Source organism: Phalacrocorax carbo, chromosome 1, assembly GCF_963921805.1.
Source record: "Phalacrocorax carbo chromosome 1, bPhaCar2.1, whole genome shotgun sequence".
NCBI classification, from domain to species: Eukaryota; Metazoa; Chordata; class Aves; order Suliformes; family Phalacrocoracidae; genus Phalacrocorax; species Phalacrocorax carbo.
In genome coordinates, this window is record NC_087513.1 from 155,542,098 (window position 1) to 155,554,550 (window position 12,453).

Here is a 12,453-nt window from a genome sequence, read left to right on the forward strand (position 1 = left end):
CAATTAACACAAAATCTATGGGGCATCGAGCGCGCCTCAAATCTCCGTTCCCTTCTCTTGCGAGCGGGCTCCGCCAGGCAGGGCGGCGAAGGCTGGAACACCAGCCTGGCTTAAAAAGCGGTGGGAAGTGATCATTTTCTTCCCTATTGATCAGGAAAACAAATCACAGCGCCAGCCGTTTTCCTTATAAGGGCTTCTTCGCGTTCGTCCAAAAGCCGAACGAGCATCACCACTAACCTGATTTTTGAAATAAATGCCCGTCTTTCTTCGGGAATAAAATTAAACGAAATTGGCTCTTTGCTACGGTCTTTCGCAGCACGTTCTTTGCACGCCTTAACTAAAAGGTGGGGAAATGACAGAGCGCGCGCCGTAATTTCCTGGGATTTAACTTTTACTCCTTTCTGCAGATACAATTTCGGCAAGAAATCCCTACCGGAAGAAATTCGGTAACCCCCTTCGCTTTACAGGAGCGGCGACGGCGGGGCAGAACCGGTGTTTGGCCACGGCAGGGCCCCCGGCGTGTGCCACCACCCCCCCGCCCCGGCCAGGTGCCACCCCCCTGGGGCGGCGGCACCCACCGGCCTCTCTGCGGGGGGACCCAGCGCCGGGGCGCCGGGCGGGACGGGACGCCGGGAGCCGCGGGCGGGGGACAACCGGGGGACACCGCTTTCCCCCCGCGGAGGGCGAGCGCTGGCCGCTAGTGGGAGCTGTGGGCCCGTGGAAGCGCCGCGGCGCGCCGGGTCCCCCAGCGCGGCGGTGGGCGCACCCGCGGGGACTCCCGCCCCCGGAGCCCCCCGTACCCCCGCGGGGACCCTCCGGAGCCGCCGGGGAGGGGTCTGCAGCGCTGGCCGCGGGTAGCGGCTCTCTCTGGCCAGGACTTAATAAAATGAAATAAAAGGGCCAGGTGTCCGCGAGACACGCGGGGTTTGAAAAAGAGCTGGATCCGAAAATCCACGCCCCCCCCCCCCAAAAAAAAAAGAAAAAAAAGCGTGGAAGGGGAGGAAGAAGCGCTTTCAGGGGATGCCCAGGGACAGGCGAGGGAACCCACGCCCGGCCGCAGCGCCCCTAATTAACCCGCCGCCCCCCGTTCCTGTGAAGGGGCTCCGCGTGTCCGGCTCCGCTTTGGATCGGGGCGGCCCGTGGCGTATTGTCGCGTCACCAAATCTACTTCGCAAACTCAGACACCCCGTGGGAAGGGGCCAGCCCGCGATCCGGCGTGGGAGGGAGAGTCCCTTCCCCCACCCGGCGCACCCGCGGAAAGTTGCGCGGGGCAGTCCCGGGCCCGCGGAGAGCCGCCCCCGGCCCTTCCCCGCGCGGCGGGGCGGAGGTGGGCGCTGCCGCGGAGCGCCGGCGGCCCCGATCGCCCGTGGGGCGGGGATGGGGGGGAAGGAGAGGGGACCCCCGTGCCCCCCGGCCCTGCCGCTGCCCCCCGCTCTTTAAACATCAGCGCGCTTGAAAAACGCTCAATTTTAGCAAAGGATGGGGCTATTTTATTCCATGTTATTTTTTCCCCGATCTTTCCCCGCGTGGGCCGGCCGCGCCGCCCCGGCGTGACTCAGAGCGAGCGGGCTCTTCCCTCACCCCGGCGGCGGCGGCGGCGGCGGGGGGGGCGGTGGGCTGGGGCGGGCGGGGGGTGTTACCTGCCGGCCCTGCTAGGCCGGGCTCGGCGCGGCGCGGCTCGGCTCGTCTGGGCTCGGCTCGGCGCGGCCCCGCCCGCCGCGGCGGCGGCGGCGGTAAGTGACAGGGGCGGCGCCCAACCAGCGCGGCGGGCCGGCGGCGGCCCTATGAGCGGCGGCGGCGGGGCGGCGGGGCCGCGCTTATATGGCTACGGCGGCGCGCTGCCGCCGGCCGCGCTCCTCTGGCGGGGACTCGCCGCGGCGGCGGCGGCGGCGGCGGCAGCGGCAGCAGCAACAGCGGCGGCGGAGCAGCGGGTTGAAGGCGCCGCGGCGGGAACGGCGGCGGCTGGCGCCGCTCCTCCTTCCTTTTCCTCCGCGCTGGGCTCCGCGGCGGCGCAAGTCCCACGCCCGGCTTTCCTCCTCATCCTCCTCCTGCTGCCGCCGCGGCGCGCACTGCGGATCTCGCAACGGGAGAGAGAGAGACACGTTCTGACGCTGCGACCCCCCCCCCCCCCTCCTGTTTTGGTTTTTCTTTTTTTTATATTTTTTTTTTTTTCGCCCTCTTCTTCTTTCCCTGCTCCGCTCCGGGGTCTCTGCCGGCGACAAGGACAGCGGTGCCCCCCGGGGAAGCCCGGAGCCCTGCGGATGCGCCTCCCCGGGACCGGGGGAGCTGACTCTCGGAGTGGATTTATTGACTCGCGGTTGCTTCCGAGCTCCCCGAAACAGCCCGGGCTGGTGCCTGTGCGGATTGCAAACTGCAGGGAGCAGTGAGAGACACGCAGGAAGAGCCTCCTGCCGGGGCTGTGTCCCTTTTCCCCAACCTCTTGATTTCTCCCACCACCGTTCCTTTTATTTTATATATATATTTTTTTTTACTATTTCTCACGCGAGCCTTAGACACTGTGAACGCGTATGGCGTACTGGATCCAAATGGGAGTTGGCAGTTTGAGTGGCATCTTCCAAGGCAGCCGGGAGACCCCCAGTCAGAGGAAGGACTGAGGCGTTTGCGTTTTTTTTGTTACTGCTGTCGTTACTTCGGAGGTAGCTTGGATCTTACCTCGCAGGAGAATTCCCTACGTGCGAGTGGCGTACATGACTCAGTAGATCTGCTTGCAGCTCTCGCCAAGTGCATCGTCGACCCTTCGCGTGTGATTCCTTTTGTTTTTTTAATTTTTTTTTCCTTCTTCATTCTTTCTTCCCTGTCGATCGTCCCGGCTGTTGGGACGCCGGGCACCCGCCCTGCCGCCGCCGCCCAGGTGCGGGGAAGCCGGCCGGCGGAGTTGGCGAGGCTCCGGGGAGGGACTCGGTGCCGCCTGCGACCATGGCAGCGCGGAGGCGCGACGCCTCCGCCTGGAAGTACTGTTGGGGAGTCGTGATGGTTTTATGCAGAACTGCACTGGCGAGGTCCATCGTTTTAGACCCCATATATTGGAATTCCTCCAACCCCAAGTAAGTTTCCAGCCCGCTCCCGCCCGCCGCCGCCGCCTCCTCCTCCGGGGGCCGGCGCTGCCCTCCGCGGCGGGGCGCGGGGGGACGGGGATGGGGCCGGGGGGGCCGGACACACACGCACACCCCGCGAGCGGCGGCTGCCGGGGGGTTTCGGCTTGGGCCGGCGGCGGGACTCCGTGTCCCGGCGGAGCCGCCCCGCCGCCGCTTGGCCCCGGCGGGAGGGTCCCGGGAGCGGTGGCGGGGGTGGGGGGAGCCGGCATGAGACGGGGCGGCGGAGGGGGGCCCGGAGCGGGACGGGGGCGGCCGCACCAGGCTGGGACCTGCGGGCGGGGTCCGGGGTCCGCCGCCGCCCCCCCCCGGGGTCGGAGCAGCGGAGGGGACCGCCCTGCCTCCCGCTGCCCGGCCAGGAAGGGGTGATACTCTTCAACTTCTCCGTCTGCAGATGCAAACTCATCCCATTGACTCCAGCGAAGTTACATCTGCTTATAACAGGGCTAAATTTGGTTGTGGAGTCGATGGTATCGAGGCACATGTCAGTGAGTAATGAACTAAGCATTACCCATCACACAACCATTTAGTGTCATTCTTCATTAACGAACCCGGGCAAAAAAGTACGTGCGTTCCCGGGGCTTCACTATCAAAGCACACTCTGAAAAAAGAAGCGTATCCTTTAAAAACCTTCTTAACTTACAAAATTCTTGCTACTGGGAAGAGGAGCTTCTTGGGAAGTGGGCCGTCTTTCTAAAGAAAAATCCGAGTCAGTGGCAAAAAAACTACTCCTACTTTTTTGGTCCCCTTTCATTTTTGACATGCAAAATAAGTTGGCTTTGTTCGGTTGTGAAATCCTTTGAACTTTTGCGATTAAAACCACTACTTCGGAAAACACAAGTCACCATGGGAAGACATAGTCTGTCATGAGTTTAGGAAGTTTTAAAAGAGAAATGGGTTAAAATTTTTAAATTCATGCTACGTATTCAGTGATGTCCATTTAAAAGCAGACCACGTGCACTGTGGTGACTGAATTTAGAATTTCCCATCAAGTCCAGTAAATACACGTCTTGTTTTCCCCGGGGGACTTTGTAGAGGAAGTGTTGGGTGGTGATGAGACGAGAAGAATGGGGTATTTCCTCGATCGGGGATTAATTCTGTGTAGGTAGCCGAACTCCCGGAGATCCTGCCAAGTTGATTTCAAAGTTTGAATTAGGAGGAGCATCTCACGTTTACCAAGTAATCTTGCGTTACAGTCGTCATTACCTACCGTTGTTTCCACTGAAGGAAAAAACTCATGGCAGATTTCTGCTAGTGTTTTTCAACAACAGACAGATTTGATGTGTCTCTGTAAAATTTCTTTACAGAAAAGTTTTCCAATCTTTAAAAAAAAAAAAAATGCTGTGGACTGCTCAGTTCAGTGTTTTTATTCTTAGCATTGTGTGACAAGTGATCATTTTATATATGTGCCAGGTGGGAAGCCAGTTAAAATAAAACTAAGTTTAGCTCCAGCCTCTAGCACTGCACTTTTACGATGTTACATAGCTAAAGCTTTTCTTCGGCTTAAGAAAAGCACGACATAGCATCTGAGAATAAAGCGACCTGGCCGGTTATAAAGCGGGCTTTATAATGGTGGTTGAATTCTCGAAAGTCAAAGGCTACGAGCCGGGGTTGCATCGCATTAGTGGGCCTGCTGTGCTGGTGGAAAACAGCCTCGGCTCAGCCTTGGAGGAAGGGGAAGGCTTTTGCATCCCCAGCCCTGGATGGGTTTATGCCTACAGAGGTCACTCTTCCAATGCAGAAGAGCCTGCTGCTCTGGCCTCTCCTCTGCCAGCTCCAACCTGCTTTCGCTTTTTTTTTTTTTAACTTACCTTGATAGCTTTCATTAGCCATCAGTGAAATGAAAAGTATCCCAGCAGCTGAATTCAACCCATCTTGCAGTGCCTGGGGATACGCTTCCTTTATCAAATACAAGTTGTGTTTCCATTTGGCTAATTCTAAACTATTCGACTACAAAAAAGGTTTGAATGTTGTTAATGGTAGATGTAATGATAATATCTAATTACTTTTTCAACTTAAATGCACGCTTAAAAATAGGTTGTGCTGTTGATGTAATTGAGTTTTCTTGAGTGATTCATTGAGGCTTAATCACCGCAGTGAAGAAGTACACTATTAAAATTAGTCTTTTCAATTGCTGGGGCTAGTGATTTATAGGCCACTCGGAGGCCCGTAGTTTGAGGAAGCTTACAAATGCATTACCGATATTGCTGCCGGTGAGACAGCTCCGCTTCTCTGAGCAGGATTTCTTACTAATTCTTGTCACAATTGCTTGCCTGAAGGATACGGAATAATTTCTCCTTAGACGAGGTTGTCCTCACTCTGGATTCAAGCTGAATGCTAGCTTGAGAAGTAAGCTGCTGAATGGATCTTGGCGTAGTATAATAATAAAGCTCCCTTTTAGGTTTGAAATAATAACCATCTTTGGTGCTGGTTAATTTATTCAGGGAAGCTGTGCATTTAACTCTACTGAAAGCCTCAACGCATAAATCTGCTGAACAGGTAGGCAATTAAATGCTGGGAGAAGTTGTGAGGTTAATATGAAGAATGAAATAATAAATTTTAGGGTGAGGCGAATGTATGAACTAAATTGGTTTTGCGCTGAAGTTTAGAGGTTACGATTTCGAGCAGGTGGCTGCGACAGAGAGCACGCAGTAGCTGTCTGAAGGCAGAGCTCCCTCCCATTCGCCCCCCTCCTCCTTTTTAGAGATGTGCTTTCATTGCCTGCACCAAATCGCAACAGGCGTGTTTTAAGTGACATACAGAAAGCAGTTGTACCTGCGACTTCATTGCTTGGGAGGTTGAGCCTCCTTGTTGCAGGTGGTTTTGGTAGACTTTACAGACTTCTCATCTGGAGAACCTTAGATGTCATGATCTTGATAACACAGAGAAATGTTACTCTGTAGACTTAACTCCTGTTGACGCTTTTTAATGGGGGACTTTCTGCCTGTGTTGTTTCTGCCAAGACAAACAATGTATATAGATAGCACGGGTTACCTCAGTTTCACCTCACAAGGGCTCAGCACTGCCTTTGACACACAGGAGAGCACGTAGCCTTACGTGGCACCTTTTATCAAACGGTAGAGAAATCTCATTCCAAAAAAGGTTGCTTATGCCTCAGTGTCACAGTTCCCTGCGTGCTATAGGCCGGTGAGCGAAGCGGTTCCCGTGAGCGACGTGTGGAAGGTTATCCTCACGAGTGGTGCGTTTGACACTGATTAAGTTAGATTATATAGCTGTTTTTCTCTGCCTCCGATAACCAACTATATATGGGATATTTCACAGCCCGCCTCTGAATGAATGCTAACATGTCAGAAACTGATAAAATAAACTACAATTGATGACCCTGTTAAATGGTCTATTCAGTAGCGTATAGACTAGCCTGCTTCTCATTGTATCTGAAATTCTTATTTTTGTAGGTAAACAAATGCACATTCACTACCCGTTGAATAGCCCCTTGAACTATGCTCTGCAGTTTGCGTTTGGGTTAATCTTGTCGGTTTTAATATAGAGAGGAAAAAAGGAGAAAGCACCAGGGGTGGAATTGTTAGTGCTTTCACATCCACATTCCTCACATTTTGTCAGGATGATAAACTGTAGGTAATGGACAGCCCTTGTTTCACAGGACAAGCGAGCCAGCCGGAACACAAAGAGCTTGCTAAAACGATATCTCACAACATGTTTGGGAGGCTCTCAGCTAGACAAGAATTTATTTGGGAACCCTGTGTCATGGGACCACACTTTTCTAACCTCAGCAATTACAGCTTCAAGCTGAAGAAACAGGAGTGGAAGGTTAAAATGATTTAAACACATGCTCCTAAATTGTACCCAAAACATAGCTGTTGACACTTGGCATGCTAATACGCGGAGTGAGTGGTGGCTTCCAGTCCATTTGATATCTCTGGCATTCGTAGCCAGGTCTGCGAAGCACAAGTGAACTAGCAAAATGAATTCAGAACAAACTGAAGGGTGAATTCTTGAGCTGGTTATTTTCCCCAGCCTTTTATATGCGGTGTATAATTGCTATATTATTTATAGTAATTATCTTAAAGCATGTTATCTGTAAGCTGTGCTACGTTATTTCACTTTGTTTAATGAAGTAATTGCCTTTAGAAAGGCAGTGACTAAAAGTCAAGCTAAAATCACTGAAGTTCTCCCTCTTCCCACACACAGGAATGCCTCCCTCCTGGTTTTTTTTTTTCCTTCTTGCGTTTTTTTTTTTTTTTCCCCCCTTCCCTGTTTTATTGCATGGGAGATCACATTGCTTTAGGTGTGACACTCAGGATCGTCTCAAATTCAGCTGAGGTGCCTGCAGCGGGAAGTCGGCGGAGGACCTGGGGTGGCTGCAGTGACACTGCTGGCAAAGACTGGCCGCCCAGCCCTGCGCAGCAGCCAGAGCCGGGGCTGCTTCCGGGGCTTGCTTTTTTTTTTTCCCTTGGAAGATCTGGTCTTCATGTGTCGTGCAACCTGCAGTACTTGAAATTGCTTGTTGCGAATGAGAAGAAAGTGTTCTTCTGAGAAAAAAAAATAGTGATTAAAATGTTATTCATGTGTGCCTAATGTCTGCCTGCCTTGGCTGCTGACATAAGGAAACCTGTTTTTCTGGTCATTTATCATACATCTACATGGATTTGCTTATGAGCTCATTCTTTGTGAGGCGTTGTGGAAACTTAAATAGGAATGTTAAACTGCTTGAAATATTTTGATTAAAATATGCAGTGCCATGGAATATAGACTTTTAACCAGAACACTGTTGTCCTGAGTGGGGGGAGTTGGGGTTTTTTTGGGGGTAGGGGGTGGGGGTGGGGAGGGAGCAGCAAGGGAGAAGAGTTTGGGGAGGGGGGAGATGCGTGAAAAGCAGAGGAAGGGAGGATGGCAAATGGACAGTGTTAGAAGAGCTTGGAAAAACTCCTGTGGCTTCATTGTCTCTTTAAAGCCGGAGAACACAAAGACAAACGCAGTTCAGCCTTTCTCCCATGATGGAAAATGTAAACCGTTGACACAGCTCCCATGTTTAACTTGTTTAATTCTCATTTTAAATTCAGTACTATACCAGCCGTGTGAACTCTGAAGATTTCTTTAGTAATCCATTTTGTAGTTCCGAATCAAAAACAAAGTGAAAAGGTCTGACACAATTTGCTTTTATTTTTAGGCAAATCAACCCTGGTCATAGTTAATAAGGGGATTACAACCCAGACTAGGTCTTTACAGATGTAATGTAAATCAAGGGCAGAGTATAAAGAAACTGATCCCTTTTGATTGAAGTATGGTAAAAAGGCATAGAGAAACTAGCAGCAGTAATCTGATTGTATGGCAATAAAACCACCATTTTCTGTCTTTCAGATAAAAATAATGTGGTAAATCCATGCAGTTCATAAGATGTAAAGGCAGATAAAGGGTGATGCCATGGCAACATATAGATTAGCTTGATGTTAGAAATGACACGTCTCTGAAAGGGGTGTTAGAAACTAAGGGCCTTGCTCCGGGCTGTAAGGTATTATGTGAGAACTGCACAGAACTTGGGGGCCGGGATTAGAGAGTATGAAAGGCCTACTTGTGGCTTGGGATGGTTAAAGCAGTAAAGAAAAGCTGCTCAGTTCTTGCTCATTGGTGGCGTATAATATGGTAAAGATAGATTTCATTTACTGCTTTCTGCCGAGACGGGGACCGATTAAAACTTGAGATGGCTGCAATTGTTAGGTGTGGAAGATTTTCCTTTCTAACTCCTGCCCTCCCAGCGGCCTTTCTGAAGAATTAGCTGCACTTGGGGTTTGTTGCCTTAATCTATTTGGGCTTCGGGCAGGAGCATGCTGGCAAGGAACAGAGAGCAGAGGGGGTAGGTAGGACTGGGGTTATCTGGAAAGAAAACAGAGACCTTTTGATTTCAGTTGCGTTTCAGGCTGTGGTCTCCATCTCGCACTCCATGGGAGCAGCAAAGATCAACACGCTGCATTGCACACCTGTGTCGTGGCCAGGTGATACTTCAGCATCTCATGTCCTTCCCATCCTGCAAAAATATAAAAGAAAAAAAGATCCCACAAACAAACCAGCATCCATTCCTATTTACCAATAAAGCTGCAGAGAACCCAATTGATCTGGCTTAGTATCTAGGTAGTATTTATTTCCAAAAAGCAGGCTAAAATCTGGAGATGAATGAGATAACCCTCTGCCGATTCTGCCCACCCCCCATCCACCCCAACTTAAAATCATTGGGATGAGTTTGCTGTCAGCCCCTGGAGTTCAGCCGGCAGACAATTTAGCCATTGTTTTGTCATTTATGTTAAGCGATCTGCAGCTGTAAAGGTAGTAAAGCATCTCTCCTAGTGCAAGCTTACATTTATTTCTTCTTGCCTTTTCTCTTAAAAGAGCCTTCTAAATAGTTAAGCCTTGCTTTTCTACCCAGCTGACAACAGTAAACACCCACAACTTAAAGTCAGCATTACACTGCAAATCAGGGGTATAAATCGGGATTCAAACGGGAAATATTTACTTTATTGCCTGCTCATTTGTCTGCTGGGGGGGGGGGGGGGGAAGAAAGCGCTCTGCATTTGTCAGGCAGAGTCTAGACATAAGGGGAAAAAACACTGAAGCCTACAATAACAGTTGTCTTTCTTTAGTGGGAATGAGCCTGGGATGAGCTCGGCAAAATGGAATTCATGCTGTTTGTTTGGCAGTGGCTTGGACACTTTTTAAGGTTGTGGATTTTTTTCCCTCTCCATTTTCTGTTTTTTTTTATAAAGATGTTAATTACATGCTTGAATTTATCATTCTTAGCCTACCCCATAGTAAGCTGGAAAGCTTCACAGTTCAGACTGAAAAGGGAACTCCAGAACCAAAACTGTCAAGCCGCTGATGCTGATGCGATTTAACAAATGAAAAATAAACAAGTGCGTATAGGGAGCCGAACAGATTGGCAGAATATATGGGGCCTGAAGTGCTCAGATAGGTTTCCTCTCTTGCAGCTTAACCTTCACGAATCTATATCAAAAGATCCAATTCATTTGCTGAAATTCTCCAAAGCGCAGGGGCACCCTCATCTAATTTACAGGCCGGTCACATCCAAGCACCTTGCATTCTGCATTTGACAATGATTGCTAATGGGCCATTCAACTAAAGTATTTGCTTGTTAACAGGGAACAGAGCATGATAAATGTCCAGCAAGCTTGCGGCCTCCTTCAGCTTTTCAAATGCAGACTGGTGCATATTTATGGCAGGCAAATGACAAAGAGAGAAGCTGAATTACTCTGGCCTTATGCTTTCTGCTCGAACAAGGGTTAAAGTAATTAAAGAAATAATGCAAAAACCGATGTCCTTTGTTTGCCCACCATTATCCAGCGTTTAGCTTTCGAACCTGCCTGTCATGTCACATTTCAGAAATGCACCAGATAAGGCTGGGTAGGTTGGGCAGGGCGCGGAGAGGAGCGGGCAGTTCTTTACGGAGCGCATCCTGGGCGGTGCTCGCCAGGTCCCCTCGCCCCCTGCGGGGTCCTCCGCAGGTTCCGCTCGCCTGGGACAGTTTCACTGACCTTCGTTAGCTCGGAGGTGTATTTAAAACACAGAGGTTTTGCAATTTGCACTTCTGCTCCCTAATTGGGGGGGGGGGGGAGGGAACCCCAAAACCCGACCCAAACACAAGACAGTGGAGAGGCTTTGAGAAAGCAAGCACATTGCACTCGGGATGCTTCTGGAAGCTGGGTATGAAAACAAAATGGCAGAACAAAAAACAGTTTTGCCACTGCTCCTCCGCCCTCAAGGACACACAGATCTTCAGGACTTTAAAGCGTACACACGCGAGTTCCTTAAACTTGAGGTGGCTTCGGTTTATTTTTGAATGATTTGCTATTTTTAGTGGTTTTTCTTGCATTTAAATTCATGTTTAGCCCTAGCCTGATTTTCAAAAGTCTTCAAGCAGACTTAAGTGCGGAATTACAATAGTTAATTTTAAATTCCATATTTGAAAATGTCATTTAGTATTTTATATCTCTAGTTGCAAGTAGATAAACGTGTTCAAGACTTCTGTCTAGCTCCTGTTCCACTCCATGAAAGTACCTCCAGTGATTTCAGCGAGTATTACATTAGCCTGCAAGGGCTTTACATTATAATTGTTTTTTCCTTATAGGCAACATTTTAATTTTCTTACAATGAACAAAATTTATCATTTTACTCGAGGAAAGAGAATGTCTAGGTTTCCCCCCCCCCGCCCCCCAGTAACTGTGATGCAGAGAACTCTCCTTTGATGTGATTATATACATTGTCAAAGACAGCGAATAAGGGCAGGACCCCTATCTTTTTTGGCAATCCTGGCCAGCCAACACCCAGTGTTTATTGCGGTATCAGCATGGTAATTATAATGCAGCTGATTTAAACTTTGATGTAATAGTCTGTGCTTTCTTCTGGTTTTAAACGTAGGTTCCAAGCCAGAAAAGATAAAGGCTGGTAGAGGATTATGTTGCTAGGTGAATCATTCCTGATGTATGGCATATACATAACTGTAAGATGGGCTTTTCTACCTATAGTGTTTTTTTTAAATGTCTTGTGGTTGATGGCTAAAATAGGATTTACAAAACTTTATTTAGTAGGATTCAGAGCTGCGTGCACTTGAAAGAATAATCAAGTTTTACACGTGTCAGCAGAAAATGAGAAATTGTATGGCTTGTCTTACACAGGAGGATAGGTTAGATGGTGGAATGATAGGTTAGGCTGAAAAATCCGTGATGCTGCAAATTGCATCTCACTGTTTTGTTAGCTTTTGTTCGAATAGTGCATTTACTTCGGTACCCAAACCAAAGAACAGCGGTGGGAAAGGTGAACAATGCACTGTAAAGAGAAGTGCATGTTAAAGCTAATAAGAGGGATTTAAAATTTATTATTATTATTATTATTATTATTATTAGTTAAAGCCCAGTCACAACTGAATGCTATTTTATTTTGGATTGGGAGTTCTGCCAGACTCCAGCCTGTCAGAGCTGAGAAGACTCAAATCAAGTCCAGGCCTATTTCTGCAGCAAACGGGAATCCTGGCTCCTTGCCTGTGGATTCATTCAGGAAGGCCCATCTGGCTTTTGATGTTCTTCGAGTTTGAAGCAGTTTGTTTAAGGAACCTATGCAGCGTGCGCTGGTGAAAGCACACATAACTGCGCTTCTGACTCTTCGAGTGGTGCATCGTTTCGCATTTTCATTTTTGCTGGTGCTTGCCATCTGCTTACCTACTGCCTGAGCAGCAGTAGGCTTCTATACCTGACTGGATAAAAGTGTAAATTTGGGGTTGGGAACATCTTGACTCCTTTTGAGGATTTGCAATCCCATAGCATTCACTGTCCACACTTCAGTTGCTTTCTTCATG

General features: G+C 49.4%; 1 protein-coding gene across 1 annotated transcript in view; it reads left to right on the forward strand.

The window, feature by feature from the left end:
- The first annotated feature begins 1,862 nt into the window (after positions 1–1,862).
- EFNB2 (ephrin B2) overlaps positions 1,863–12,453 on the forward strand; it is a 46,035-nt gene continuing 35,444 nt past the window's right edge. Inside the window, exon 1 of the mRNA XM_064440610.1 lies at positions 1,863–3,065. Within this exon, the coding sequence (XP_064296680.1) occupies positions 2,938–3,065 (128 nt within the window). The 5' untranslated portion in view covers positions 1,863–2,937. The remainder of the gene's footprint in view (positions 3,066–12,453) is intronic.